The sequence below is a fragment of the Ochotona princeps genome, chromosome 6, assembly GCF_030435755.1.
Source record: "Ochotona princeps isolate mOchPri1 chromosome 6, mOchPri1.hap1, whole genome shotgun sequence".
Lineage (NCBI taxonomy): Eukaryota > Metazoa > Chordata > Mammalia > Lagomorpha > Ochotonidae > Ochotona > Ochotona princeps.
In genome coordinates this window covers 25,971,564-25,987,776 of record NC_080837.1, presented here as the reverse complement: position 1 = coordinate 25,987,776, position 16,213 = coordinate 25,971,564, and the positions used below count along the sequence as shown (strand labels likewise).

The following is a 16,213-nucleotide window of genomic DNA, read 5'->3' as shown; positions in this document are numbered from 1 at the left end:
GATTTTAATTATTACATCAAAATAAATTTATCGTTTTACTCCCTTTTTCTAAAACGTTTTAATCACTTCTTGGCATTTTGGTCAAAATAATGTGCAAAAATCTTTGATGTCTCCTTAAATGCCAGTAATGTAACAATCTGCCTTGGGATTTTTAAACTTATGAAGCATGTTTGAGAACACAAATTCTCTTTCACATATTGAAATTGTGTATGAATAAAGGGAAAATTGAATACAGCATAGAAAGCTACTTTGGTCTAGATAAGTTATAAAGTCAAGACAATGAAATTTATCAAAACATACAAATTTACCTACATGTTCAATGCCATTGGAAGTGGGGATTAGCAAAGTAAATTTCACTTCCCTTAATTATCTCTTGAAATTTGCCAAAATTCAGAGCTATGCAGGGAATTTCCATCTCTGTCACTCTGGGACAGAAACTTGACTGCTCAAACAGTACTTCTACCTCCTAGAATGCAGCTTAGGGGATAGGTTCCAGGCATAAAACACCTGGATTAAAATTACGCTTCAACTACTTTGATTTTGTAACATGGGCCAAAGTATTTTTCCAATTTTCAGAGATGGCATTAGCAAAACAGAACATTTGAACGCTGGGTTCATAGGATTGCTGTGCGATAAAATGACTAATGCATGTGTTATTTCTGCTTGGTCACTTTGAAGATTTTGCCATCTTAATGTTGAAACAAGAAACTGTCTTCATTTCTCTCTGAGCTGGTAACTCATAGTTAGAGATCAATAGTATTGTTTTGTGTGTATTAACACTGGAGGAGAAGAATCAATTTGCATTATTATTTACTGAAGTAAAGTATGTGCCTTTTTTTGTCATCATCTACATTATTTACCTCCTTAGGGAAAAAAAAGAATCAAAATCAGTGATTCATCTAGAAGACATACTCATCTAAAAGTGTTTCTTACAGGTGTTTAGTGCTGCTGAAGGAAGGGAGAAAGTAGATAGAACTAATATCCCTTTGGATCTTGGACCTCTGTTCCTCTAGTTGACTCCCTTTTTGTTGACTCCCTGAGTCATCTAGACCTTATCTTGAAAAATGGATATACATAGTTCTGAATTTCTCATATAAACCCATGCAGAAGAAACAGCCCAGGCCTAAAGACTAAAGATGAGTCCTTGTCTGTGTCTTGCCTCTGTGTGATATGAAACACACTCCATCTCCTTAGGTTCCTGTTTCTTTAGTTACATGCCATTTCAGCTGAAATGGTGCCAGTTTCAAGCTATAGAAAACCAAAGTGACACAAGCCAAGAGGTAATTGATTAGCACGGGATACTTTGTGGTCCAGGCTTAACTCTGGTTTTCCTCACTGCTTGATGAGAGATCCAAGCACTATGAAAAGACTCAGCTCAGCACTAAAGATAGTAATGTCTGCTTTTCCTTGTTTTATGTAGTTCCACAACAGACCTTTTTCCTGATTGTAAGATGGTTGCCTCTACCCCTTTTGAACTTCACTGACTAATCATTGGTTGAGGAAATGCTGTCACCATCCCTAAGCTAATCACCAGATCTGGGAAGTGACATGTACCAACTGACTTTACTCACAAGTGCTCAATAATCTGACACTTTCAAAATTACTTCTCACTGATACTTCATAATATGTGTATATTATGCATGTTCAACTTATTACTATGCATTAGGATTAGATTTATTTGCCATAACTAAAATATGCACACATCTTTATGGTTTATTGTTATTACTATCAGAGACAATTATGAAAACTTCAGAGCATTGGGTCCTGTCAGTTCTGCCAAAATCTTACAAGATGAATGGTATGGAAACTGGTTCCACAGATGGTACAGTCATGCTAGGAGTCCAAAGTAGAGCCAAACACATTCTCATCCTTTGTGAACCCAAGATTTTTCCATGTCAGTGAATTGTCTGTTAATTATAATCACCTAGAAGCCAACAATAAATAAATGTCATGTCAGGGTTATTGCATTAACACTGAAATAATTTGGATGATTAAAATAGAATATTGCTATCAGAAGATCTTTAGAAAATAGTAAGTTCTTAATCATTCTTTTTTGTAACTGACTCTTGATTCTTTCTAGTTTTTAAATTATTAGCTCATCCAATTAATATTGTTGGGCTACAGATCAATAAATCCTTTACATTCTTCTGGTAAAAATTTAAGCTCTAGCTACTTTGAAGAACTTCAAATTTTACAAAGCTATTTTCTTGTACTTTACCAACATATCAGTTCCTTTTGTATATTAAGTATTTTGTCTTTACTTTTGAAAAAACATTTTTATTTCATTTTTTTGGCAGGTAGAGTTTATGTGAAATGTAGAGTTACAGGGTCTAACATGGTTACTCAATGGCTAAATCCTTCCCTTGTAAGCATCAGGACCCCACAGGGCTTGCTACTTCATTTCTCAGATGCTCCACTTCCCATCCAGTTTGCTGAGAGTGTCCTGGGAGGGCAGTCGAAGCTAACTGAAGCCTTCGGTCGCATGACTTACGTGGGAGATCCACAAGAAGCTTCTGGCTTCTGGTCCCTGTCTTCAGATTGGCTAAACTCGAGCTATTGTAACAATTTGGAGAGTGAAGAGAAGATGAAGGATCTTTCTCTCTGTAAATATCATTTGACTTTTCAATAAAAATAAATAAATCTTTATTTTAATGTAGAGTCATATAGAGAAGGAGAGACAGAGAGAAATGTCTGCCATCCACTGATTCACTCCCCAAATGGCTGCAACTGCCAGGTGTGGGCCAGCCCAAAGCCAGGAGACAAGAATTTAATCTGGATCTCTCATATGGGTTCAGGGACCCAAATGCTGAAACCATTCTCCTCTGTTTTCCTAGGCACATTAGCAGGAAGCTATGTCAGAACTGGAGTAGCTCGAACTCAAACCAGTGCCTAAATGGCATGGCAGCACCACAGTCATTTACTTTGCAACAGTGCTGGCTTGTCTTCACATTTTTGTATATTAATTTGAGGAAATATTTGATCTGTGGAAAAGGAATTGTTTGAAATAAAAATAGCGATGGATAGTATCAAAACTACAACATAGAAATATTAACAGTTAACTATCTTAACCCAAAACCAAGAAAATTAGAGCAATGTGGGAAGCTATTTTTTTTATTGTTTGCTTTGCATTTTACCATGATTTAATATGAATTCATTAAGCAAGTATTTCATTAAACAAGTATTCAATAATTTAACATTTTTAATATTATGTCCCTCTGGTACTTTATAGTATGTGTTTATTATGCATATCCAATTTCTTATTATTCATTAGGATCAGATTTATTTGATGCTGCTAAAATATGTATAAGTCTTCATGGTTTATTGATATTAAATCAAAAACAATCATGAAAACACATATTAAGTCATTTCAACCAAGTCTTGGCCAGCCTCTTTCAGAAATCCCTGCTCTGGCCAACAGCTGTAATACTACCATCCACTATGAGAGTGCTAATTCAAGCCCTGGCCACTCCAATTCTGATCTAGCTTTCTGCTAATATGCCTGGGAAAAGAACAGAAGATGGCCCAAGTACTTGGGCCTGTATAACTCATGTGGGAGACCTTAAATGAGGTTTCAGGTTTCTGGTTTTGGCCTGACCCAGTTCAGCCATTTGGGAAGTTAACAAAATCTCTCTCTTTCTGTCTCTTTCTCTCTTGCTCCCTCCCTCCCTTTCCCTTCCACCCTCCCCGACTCTCTCTCCCTCTCTCTCCTTCCTCTCCCCCTCTCTCTCCCTTCCTCTCTCCCTTCCTCGCCCCCTCTATCTCCCTATCCTCTCCCCCTCTATCTCCCCATCCTCTCCCCGTCTCTCTCCCCCTTCCCCTCACTCTCCTTCCCTTCTCTTTCCCCCCACTCCTTTCCCTCTTACTATCTCCCTCTCTTTCACTCTATAACTCTGGCTTTCAACTAACTAACTAAATAAATAGTAATTTATATAAGTAAAAGATATATTAAATATATACATATATGTACACAAATACATAATATACACATATATTTAATATATCTTTATTTGAAGGAACTGCTGTTGAATTTTAGAAAGTTATTTCTAGCAAGAATTATGTTTTTCTGTAGCGCCAACATGCGTTAGTACTTTTTAAAAATATGAGACCACATTGTAAAACTGAGTAATAATGAGGAATCCAGGCAGATTTATTTTACATATTTAGAATTATTTATCCCACAACATTTGATCCCATAATCAGCAACAATTTCCCCTCATGCTTTGAGTTTCAATGACTATTTTATAATCTTTTTTTTAAAATGCTAAATGAATATGCATGCTTAAATTGGAATTCCTACATCAAATAATGATGCAGTAAAATGCATAAATGTATAACACGTTTCCATGAAAGATTAAATGATATTTTCAATAATATCCAATGATGATTATTCTATTCAAGTATGCTGCACATTTGGAAGTGTTGAAGGAAGCTCAATTAAATAACTAAAAAAAATGTATTAACTGCCTAGGAGGTTACATTTACCATGGTAGGCACTGAAACATTGAAGGAATGAGTAAGAGGCAGAGATGATCTATGTTATGTACTAAATAAAAATTAAAGATGAAACAAAACAAACAATTGGATTGATGATATTGTGTATGAATTAAATAGAATGTACAGCTCAGGAAGAAAGTAACAATGCATTTTGGAGCCATGCTGCACTGACCAAGCCCAGTGTGCTGACTCAGAGCTGTACTGTCGTAGAAGAGAAGCTCCTTTATTGCTGAAGAAAACACACTGACCCAATAATTAAACCCTGCATCCTTAGAGTTCTGTCTGCCCACATGGGACCTTTCCTCTGATTCACATGAAGGCACCAGCCTAAGTTGACATGTAAGCTCCAGGAAAGCAAATCTTCATTGTATTGAGCAGGGCTCTCAATCACCTGGGGAAGTACTAGACCATGATAAAAACTCCAAGTATGTGTTGAATGTTATTGAACAGGATAGTGGTAAAAAAAGGAATTTTGAATTCTTTGGGACCTTCATGGTGCCTCAACAGGCTGAAGCCAAGAGCTTCTTATGAGTCTCCCACGTAAGTACAAAATCCTAAGTACTTGTGCTATCCTCCACTCATCTCCCAGGCCACAAGCAGGGAGCTGGATGGAAAGTGGAATAGTCGGGACAAGAACTGGTGCCCATATGGCCTGCTTGTACTTGCAGGTAGAGGATCATCAGCCTGTTGATTTTCTCTACCATCATTTTCTTAACTAAGGTTTGTATGATTACTAGTGACAGACATGGTAAATAACAAGGAAAACTCATTGTAAATTAATGAATCTAGTTTTAGAATCAGTTGTAGTATAGTTTTTAAAATTATACTGAGATATTGTATTTCTATTAGCCAAAGCAGTTCATTCTTCATAGCTTTTCACAGTAATGAGTGAACACTAAGGGAATCCAAGAAAAATTTAAAGAGTGGGAGTGTTACTGTTATATTATTTTGTTTTATATTTTGAAAGGAGAGAGAGAGAGAAAGGAAACAGACTAAGAGTGCCCTCCCCTCTGCTGATTCATTTCTCAAAGGCTTGCAGCACTGGGTGCTGAACAAGACTGCAATCAGGAGCCAGGACCTCAATCTGGGTCCCCCATATGAGAACCAGGGACTAACCACTTGAGTCCTTAATTACTGTCCTGGGCCCCACTCCCAGGAAGTGAAGTAACAGGAAGCTGGAATGGAGAGTGGAGCTGGTACTCCAATGTGGGATTCAGGTGTCTCAAACAGGAGATTTAAACCCTATATCAAATGGCTAACAAACCACATGTCAAAGAAATCAGGTGGAAAAGCTGAGGAACATATTTTCCAGAGTTCTTCCTTTCTCTCTGTCTCTCTCTGTTTTTGTTGTTGTTTGCTTATAACATTAACTTGCATGTGAAAAGTAAAACCATAACTCTATCAAAGCACTGTGTTGCATTTCTCCTGTTGGTGAAATTGATATTTATTAAGTATATGACAAAATAATTACTGAGGGCCTGGCATGGTGGCCTAGCAGCAGAAGTCCTCGCCTTGAACGCAACAGGATCCCGTATAGGCACTGGTTCTAATCCTGGCAGCCCTGCTTCTCATCTAGCTCCCTGCTTGTGGCATGGAAAAGCAGTCAAGGAAGGCCCAAAGCCTTGGGTTCCTACCCCCACATGGGAGACCAGGAAGAAGCTCTGGGCTCCTGGCTTCAGACCATTGCAGCACTGGCCATTGCGGTCACTTGGGAGATAATGGATGGAAGATCTTCCTCTCTGTCTCTCCTCCTCTCTGTGTATCTGACTTTCCAATAAAAAATAAAATAAATCTTTAAAAAAATAATCACTGAAAATGCACGGGGATGTGGAATATGTTTCAAGTTGGGAGTCCATGCTTATGAGAACTATATAGGTTTTGTTCAAACACAATTGTTTAAAAATGAAATAGCTACTTTTAGTACTGTTTGAATTTACATCATAGTCAAAGCTTGAATAATATACTAAATAAACATTTCAACAGCCAAAACACCATAGTTTAGCAGGAATGCAGTCATCAAATGAAAAGATGTCAATTACAGCAAATTTTACGATAATTATGAATCACTATAATTATCCTCATGTATCGTTCTTGACAATTTTGAATTGATTATCTTCTAAGTACTTGTTAACCTGTTTTCCAGGAGCACATGATTCGGGAGGATGCCAAGGGTCTAACGCCAAGGCAATGTGCAATAATGGAGGTGGTCCTGGCTACCATCAAGGTATGGCTATAGACCCCCTGACTGTGTAGTCTTCCTGATCCCCAAGAGATACATACTCCTGGTGCATATTTGTAGAGCTTTGTCATCCAAGAATACCATGAATAGTTGAATAGAAAGGACCCTGGAACATCACCTCCTTATTACATCTCTGTCACACCATTTCTAGACTTGCTTCCTTTGTCCTTTTACCTTAAATGATGCCTTGGAACCTATGTTACATACAAAAATTTTCAAAGGAAAACTCCTTAAAGCCAATGCCTCAAGAGGAATTTGAGTTAACAGGATTTTCTTTTAAAATATATTTTTGGCGTTATTTTTGAAGTATGAACCTTTTCTTTTTAGTAAATACAATATTTTTATGACAACTACTAGATATTGTACTATGTGTATCATTTTTTCATAGCCATTGACTGACTAAAAGATATTCTAATATAGACTTATCATATGCAGTTCCAAGATGTAGCTTAGTATTACATTTATATATGTAGGGTTTTTAAAAAAATAGTTGGAAAATGAATTTATTTTTTGAATGGAAACTCCGTCAGGTATTTCTACTCTTCACTCTGAAAAGCATCCATTATTCAGGATACATGCACAGTTTAGCCAAGGACTGGAATCTATCATGAGCTATTTTAGAGCACACAACTGTGCCACTGGATACCAACAGACATGAAACAGTGTTTGTTAAATCAGAGCCTTATCTGAGTAATAATTGTAGACCTTCACAAAACTATTAGCAAGTGCCTTTTGTTGTATATTTTCATGCTCAATATGAATTCACCTCTTGGTGCTTCAGTGTTGAAAACTGAAATGAACATTGTAAGACTTTTGTGGTGCCTGGTGGCACCAGAAAATCATGGATTGACACAGTGATATTGCCAAAATAGAGTGCCTTAAGAATGTAGCATGAGTATTGTCTCAGTAGGTTGAAATTTTTGCTAAATAATTTTGAGGAAAATAAAAACAGGAACACATGAGAAACAGTTCAGTAAAAATATCAAAACTACTTTTATAAAGTTATTTTTTTAATTGAGGAATAAATGACTAATCTTTAAGGTCATGGGAAGATTAACAATTGTGCATAAGTAAGTACTAGTACAAAGAAATGTGTGCTTTGGAAATAAAGATTGGCATCCTTCGCAGTAACAGGCTTGCTTCTCATTCCTAGCCCCAACATTTTGCTAATTATTCTTGGACGTGTCATGTGACCACTGCCTGCATGTCTAGTTCTCTCCAAACTCTGGCACAGTCTTGATCTCCAAGCAGATTGCTGATATCCACATCCAAAGTGTGTCACCTATGAGATAGCTGGCTTATCCTTTCGGGAAAGAGTTCCCATATGGAATCCAACATGTACCAAACGGATGTGTGTACATTCTTTCACTACTAGAAAATGATTCCAGTTCTCCTGAGCCAGGAGTCAAGTTTTCAGCTGTCCTATTCCTAACTTTCCTGATGCCAGTTTTTCTTTCAGGCCTGCTATTGGAGTTTGTATGGTCTGCCAAGTTATCACCTGATAACTACTTTCCAATGCCCCCTAGTAATCAGTTTGGCAAAACTGAGGCTCCCTTGTGCTCATTTGTCTCTGAGATTGGCCCCAAATGACTAAGCTACCATGTGCTAAATATGATTAATGTTGACTACAGAGAAATTACAGAGGAGAATGAACACTACTTAAAACACATGTAATTCCAAGAACTAGAGATTCAGTGAGTGTCTGGAGCCCAGCAAAAAGAGCTCAGTAATTGCAGCAATGCCCCACTGGGAAAGATGTTCTTAGACCAAAGTAGCAGATGTTACTCAGGCTAACTGCCAATGACTGCCGAAGAGATGTGCCTTAATTCTTCTTTAGTTCCGTTTAACTAAAGAAGGTGGAACTGAGAAAGGAAGGATAAGGAAGCTATGGTTTGAAGAAAATAAACTGACCTTATATGTGGCTCTCTTTAATATTATCTTATATGCCTATAATCTCACCTGATCCTTATGAATATACTGGACGTTAAATAAGTACAGAATGACCACATTACATACTTGGGAATATTGGTCATTAGCGGAGATTAAGTTGTTGTCCCAGGACACATTGCTACTAGTAATTGGCAGAACTGCAAAAAGACTACAGACTCTAAAATCAATGTACAGACTCTAGAGTCAATGTCTGGGCTTCCAAATTATCACAATTTCACCAAAGAGTCACAAAGTGTAAATGAAATGTAGCAGACCAGAATGGATCATGTGTCTCTGGAGAGAGTACTTCTTCCTACATTATAATCCCATCTTTCAATAATTTAGATGACTTTCTAATTATTTACAAATGAGTTTAAAACATTTGTATCTCCTTGTAAGCATTGATAAACATATTTATTCTCTTAAATACTGAAACTTTCATTGAGATGAAACAGTTATTCATGCCATGTAGTTTAAACTACAAATCAGGAGTTTAAAGAATAGCAAAAGTAACAGAAATTATGATGATCTGCTGTTGGGGATGGTTGCGCTTGATACATGCCGTTCACCAGCCATGGCAGGCAATCAAGAGTATTTCAAAGTTAAAGTGGTAACGGGGCAGCTATGAGGTAGAGAACCTATGGCCTAAAAGATGTGTGAAAACCAACAGAATGCCAATTGACAGGTTCTAGCTGGATGGTGTACTGGTTTGGCTTTTGTGTACTGATCTCATATCTCAAGAAGATTCAGGATTGCCATAGGATGTCCTGAAATGAGGATTTCTTTCCAAGAGAAAACTTTTCCAAGCAGCTCTAACTTGAGCATGACTTGAGAGATTGTTTCATGGTGAGGTTTGAACTATAAAAGGAAAACCCTGTCTGGTTTGATGTTTCCCCACCTTCTGAAATTCTGCAGAACCTTCACTGCATATGTAAACCAGAACAGCATACAGTGGTAATTCAGAGATTTCTCTGAAAATAATAGGTGAGGTGACATCAAGGTCCTGTAGAAATCCTGCATTTCTTATAAAAGAGAGAATCTGGGCAAAATATAAACTCATCCATGACTTTGGAGTTGTTATTAATTTCTTACCAAATCCTTGCACCATTTGTTGTGCTCAAATAGCAAAATATGGCTTTGAACTTCAACTTGTTGCTTCTTAGATTCTTACTGAAAGTCTACTTTATCCTTACTGCCTCTGTGAAACAATTTTAGTGACCGATTCTCTGTATCTTCTTTTTTGTAACTATATTGTTTTTTGCATTGATGAAAATTCAACTGCTGATTAGGAAAACAAATAACCTGCCTCGTTAGAGTACCACAATTCAGAAATCATTATCTGAGGTCTCACCAGATGCAGAAAGCAGGTGTTAGACTGCACAGAGGAGCCTGGGAATGAGAGCTGTTGCTTTTGATGTGGAAGCAAAACATCTACCATCAAGAAGATGAAATGGGGGCGGAGTGCTGGGTGGGCAGAGAGTGACGAGTCTGTCTTGAATGTTTGAGGCAAGTTTCTTGGGAGGCTTTCTGAAAAGGAACATTCTAGGATTTAAAGGAAAAAGAGAAAACAGAGGGCAGAGAACATTGTAGGTATAGAAAAAAAAAAGCTTGAGTGACCGGATAGAAGGTGCGGTCAGCCAGAGAATTTCAAATAGACGAAGATGCAGGGTGGATCATGACTGTGTAGAGATCAGAGGGAGAGAGCGCACCGTCAGGCTGATGCCAGAGAGAGGATGCTTCGGCACTCAGCTAAAGAACCCAAAGTTACCATGTTAGCTAAAGGGAAATAATGAATGGTTTAATTCCCCCCCCCCCCCCAAAAGGCTTCAGCTGTTGTAGAAAAGAATTTCTGAATATCATGTAATATTCCAAAACGGAAACTTTAGTGGTTCAAGAGGATTAGGATTATGCCTCAGTTCACAAAATGAATTATCTGCATGGATTTGCCAAAGCAGGATACAGGTGTTGAAAAAAAAAGTGATGACAGAAAATTGCTACCAAAATAGTACATGTAGCCAAAAATGAAATTTTGTTTGCAATTATGTAAAGAAACATTAAGCTGTTCCTCTCAATCTGTGAAAATGGATTGGGGAGATCAACAATACATAACAAATCTGAAGTTACACAAAGTTATAGTCTTGTTGGGATTATGAAAAGAAAGGTTTGCTGAGCACACAGACAGACAATATTTATCGTGATCTTTTTATTTAGCAGTGTTATTTTTTCCCTCTCAAATCACAGCGAGTTCTGAAGGACTTTATTTTATGTAGTTTCATAAGGAATACAAGAAACAGTAAAATATTCTTTTTTAAAGATTTATTTATTTTTATTGGAAAGGTATAATTACACAAAGAAGGAGAGACAGAAGCATCTTCCGTCTGCTGTTTTACTCCTCAAATGACTGCAGCGGTCAGATCTGTCAACCTGAAGCCAGAAGCCACGGACTTCTTCTGGGTCTCCCATGTGGGTGCAGCGTCCCAACAATTTGGAGCATCCTCCACTGCTTTCCCAGGCCATAAGCAGGGAGTTGGGTGGTTAGTGGAACAGCCAGGATAACAAATAGAACAGCCAGTACACAAACTGGTCCCCATAAGAGATGCTAACATTTGCATGTGCAGGATTAGCAAGTTGAACCATTGCACCAGCTTCTGTTGTTTTTTTTTTTTTCTAAATAGAGAAAAGGGGAAGACATTTACTGCATAGCTCACACCAAACCCTATTCAGAAATAATAAAACTCTTCACCTACCTCCCTTAACATTCATGAAGCTCACCCATCTAGGAGGATGAATGTAAATGTAGAAACAAATGACATATTTAACCGTAACTGAGCTCTTTAGCCAATAGATCAATGGCTAAACCCTCCTTTTGTAAACACAAGGATCCTATATGGGTGCCAGTTCATGCGCTGAGTGTTCCACTTCCCATCCTGTTGTCTGATCATGGCCTGGAGAGGTAGTTGAGGATGACTCAGAACCTTGGCATCCTGTACCTGCATAGGAGACCCAGAAGACGTTCTTGGCTCCTGATTTCAGATCAGCTGAGGAGTAAGCCAGCAGATGGAGGATCTTTCTGCCTCTCTATCTCTCTATAAATATGATATGCCTTATAATAAAATTAATAAATAAATATTTAAAAGTATTTGAAACTAAATCATGAATTATATCACTGACACAGGATCATGATTGCTAGCAATGTACATGTGAGCAGATTACTGTCCTATGAGAATAATAATATACCACTTAAGGCATAATTAGCAATAAGTTAAATGTGTTATCACATGTAATATAATTAAATCAATTCTTCATACAGAAAACTCTTCATAAATATTAGTTACCTTGTTGTCTGAGGCATGGCTATTGATTTCAGAAAGCCATCTTTCCATCTTTAAATCCAAGACCCTACGTATTTTGCTATATCCTATGTGTTTTGTTCCTTCTTTCCCAATAAATCATCAGTCTCTCAATGAAACTAGTTGTTAGATGCAATTTCCTCACCCCAAGCAATGGGTCAAGTCCTGGAGGTTTTGCTCTCCAGCCTGTTGTAGAATTTACAGTTTATAAAGCTCTTTCAGAAACAGTAATTAACTACATCTTTGTGACACTGCAAGCAATGTGGATATATCAGCTACCCATCCTGTAAAGAAAGAAATTATATTCTGAGAGGCTAAATAACCTTCAAAAAAATCACAGTGTATGGAGGGCAGATGATAAATTATATTTGCTAGAATATTATAAAGTAAAAAGCAAGAAGTTGAAAATTGAAGGAAGTGATTTTGTGGCACAGTATCCCCTGCCTGGTATGTCTACATCCCGTATCAGAATTCGAGTCCCAGCTACTTGGCTTACAATTTACCTCCCTGCTAACATGCCTGTGAAACAGTGAATAATGACTCAGGTACATGAGTTACTGCTACCCGTGTGGGAGACCTGTATAAAGTTCTAGCTCCTGATTTAAGTGTAGTGCAACCCTAGCTATCTTGGCCTTTAGGAAGTGAACCAGTCTTGTCTCCCCATCTCTTAATGTTGCTCTGTCTCTCTGTGTGTCTTTCTGTCACTGCCTCACAAATAAACAATTTTTTTAAGTGATGAAGAGAGAGCCTGCACTGTGCTATAGCAAGTATAGTCACCACCTTAAGTGTCAGCATCTCACATTGATGATGGTTCACATGGCTCCACTTCCAGTTCAGCTCCTTGCTAATTGCCTGGGAAAAGCAGTGGAGGATGACCCAAGTGTTTGGGAACCTGTCACTCACATAGGAGACCAGGATGAATTTCGTCACTTCCAGCTTCGCTCTCGCCCAGTGCTAGTCATTGCAGCTATTTGTGGAGTGAGCCATAGGATGGAAGATGCCATTCTCTCTGTCTTTCCCTCTTTTTGTATAATAAATAATCTTTAAAAGTGAAAATTCTAGAATCTCAGAATAAGAAATATGGCCCAAAACTTTCCTGTTCCTGCTTACAGTGAGATGGCTTCTATAATTGCTGATCTGGCCATCACTTAATGTAAAGGAGCAATTTTTATTTGAAAAGTAGAATTTTATTAAAGGGTTTCTTTAACCAAATAACAACAACAACAAAAAAAATGCTTCTCTGCTTCAAGCCGTACATTGATCTTCCTTTCCTTTGAAACTAGTGCAAAATTATTCTACTCCCTTTCCCCTGTGATAGTCTTGCGCACAATTGAAGAAAACACTTATGGTGCCCTGGGTCATTTGTAGCTACCCATTGAAGAGCTTATCCCAAGACAAACTTTCATCACCTTTGGAGATCCTCCATTTGTAATGTTTCTTATAAATGAAGAGGCCTAGAAATGAACCTAATATACCATATATGTACTAAGTAGTGGAAAAAAGTTACATCTTCTATCTGGCCTGTTGATAATGTATTTTGATATGATCAGATTTTATTCACTTTAACTCTCCCCTAATGTATTAAAATGTGATGAACCAAAGATAAAAATAAAACTATATCTCTAAAAAACTCAGGCATATTAACATGCCATCCTGTCTACTTGTCAGTAAACAAACATGAATATTTGTCATGAAAGCAGGCTTTTTTTTTCTCTTTGCCTGCTCATCCTGTAAATGTTGACTCTCCAAGTGAGACTGCCAAGATCATTTCTGAATCAGATTTTGTCATCTAAAACTGGCTTCTCAATGTCAGTAGTCCTCTTTCAAAGCCTTTACTCCTTCCCTAACAGCTTTATCCCCTCCATCATCTGCATTTTCAATGCATTTTTCTTATACCTATAGTAAATGTTTCCACTTTGGTTACATTTCTCACTAGAGTAAAATATCTTTGAAAGTAATCATGATCCGTCTTTTGCTGTATATCTTTGGCATCCAGCACAAGGTCTGCCTCAGGGTGCTGGCTTAATAAATATTTGATAAGGTAGGATGGCAGGCACTATGCTGAAGCTGTCCAGGAGACCATATGGCCTGAGACCTCACAGATTAGAAAGTGAAAACTGTCATCCTTTATGTAGGTGATGCTCTATATAGACTGGTTAAGAACATTGTTTAAAAGAACATGTCATTGTGGCAACTGTAGAGTTATAAAATCTATGAGAATGTTACTTAGTTCATTCATTAAAGAGGGACCACGTGAGATGTTCGAACTGGTTCAAAGAATTCCAAAGACTCCACAACACTTGTCTAAACAATAAACAGAGCTGAAATAAGCCTGCACTTATAAGCAAGATATTCCTGTCCGCGGAGCAACATTCAGCTATTTCCATGAGAAACAATTAATTTGTGTTATTATGGACCAAAAAACCCCCACTAAATTTATAGAGTTTCTAAACAATTCAAAGGCAATAACAAATAAATACAATCCAGCTGGTCACAGCAGTGAAAATATTGATTCATACTTTTTGCCCTTTTTCCTAAAGTGGGTTGTGGAGCTCTCCACTTTTCGATTCCTCCTCCTACCCTCCTCCCTCTGCTCCCCCTTCCTCTTCCTGTTACTCCTCCTCCTCTCTTTCTTTCTGCTCCCTCTCCTCCTCCACTTTCTCTATCTCCTCCTCCGTCTCCTGTTCCATCTCCACCCCCACCTTCTCTTCCACCCTTCTTCTTCTATTCTCCTAGTCATCGTCATCTTTGGATACTGATGCTGAGACCTATTGAAGCTGAGATTTCATGAGAAACATTGACAGAGAGAATACTGTATCTTCCTGAGTTCCTACCTTCTAGGCTTAGTTTGTAATACTATTCTTTACTCTTTTTTAAAGGTTTATATATTGTTTTTTTCTTAAAGGTATTAAAAAGATTTTCCATTTTATTTTAAAATGTTTGTTTATTCATTTACTCTTATGTAATTGGAAGATGCTGAGATGGGGTTAGCCTCCTACCTGGTTTACTGCTCAAGTGCCCCCAATAGCAGGGGCCAGGACAGGCCGAAACTAAGGACCTGGGAACTCCACATGGGTCTCACACATAGATGGTTGGGACCCAAGTACTTGAGATATCATTTGCTATCTCTTGGAAGGTGAATTAGCAAGAGGCTAGGTCAAAACAGAAAAAGGACTCAAACCCAGGAATTCCAGTATGAGGTTTGGACATCCCACAAGCAGCTTAACTGTTGTGCCGCAATGCCTACCTCCATTTTCCCATTTTGCTGTGACTCCTCTTCCTAACTCTCCACAGACATTGCAATAATTTGTGTTTTCACTGTGTTGACATCTAAAAATCCATGAATGATATTTTACCTGATTATAAGATTTTCGCCTTGAGAAGGGTAGCTGCAATTGTAATCATCTTTCTTCAGATTATATTCCCTTTTTGTACATTCTCGGAACTGTATTCCAAACCTTCACTACATTATGCTCTTTGAAAGTTTACTCTGAAGTTTGCAAATATCCACAATAGACCTCTGCATGTCCCCCATGAATGGGTGAGAAATGAAAATTATGAGTTCTCCACCTAAGACATTCTGAAAGATTGAATAAAGAAATGATAAGTAACCATTTAAACAATTGTTTCAGAATCATTTGATGCGTTTCTTCAGGATATTCCATTCTGTTAAAGTTATGAGTCAGTGACTCAGAGTTACCAATGGGTGTTTCATCTGCATTGTTAGTACAGGAAATAACAATAAGTTTGTGTTTGGAATGGGTGCAGGGTAGTTGAGCCATTTATCTAACCTTAATAGATTATTATAAATATAATATCTTTATGTATAAATGGTTGTAATAAAACATCCTTAGTTCTATAACTTATTTTAGACTTTTTGTTTTTCTAAGAGATGCCTGTGACATTACACCTACAGCATGAAAAATACCAATATCTGTCAGTGACCATGATAATTGTTAATAAATATATTCTGACTCTAATATTTAACTATTGACATGCCCTGAGTTTGTTGGATGAAAATAGCAAAGGTTGAACTCAGTGATCAGACTCAAGGGCACTGGATTTCCCAGAACACTCTGCTTTGCCAGGTTGATCCCTCTCTGTATCATATAGAGGGTAGCTAAGAGAAATCAGAAAATATCTGTCCTAAAATCTCAGGGTAGAGTCTGGGAAATATATCGCCAGGCACTATCTTCACCTA

The 16,213-nt window shown here is 37.7% G+C and overlaps 1 protein-coding gene across 2 annotated transcripts in view; it reads left to right on the top strand.

Moving 5' to 3' along the window:
* UNC13C (unc-13 homolog C) overlaps positions 1 to 16,213 on the top strand; it is a 577,988-nt gene that overhangs the window by 474,063 nt on the left and 87,712 nt on the right. For both annotated transcript variants that reach the window (XM_004578069.4, XM_036495361.2), the window contains one exon: positions 6,638 to 6,718. In XM_004578069.4, the coding sequence (XP_004578126.2) occupies positions 6,638 to 6,718 (81 nt within the window). The remainder of the gene's footprint in view (positions 1 to 6,637; positions 6,719 to 16,213) is intronic.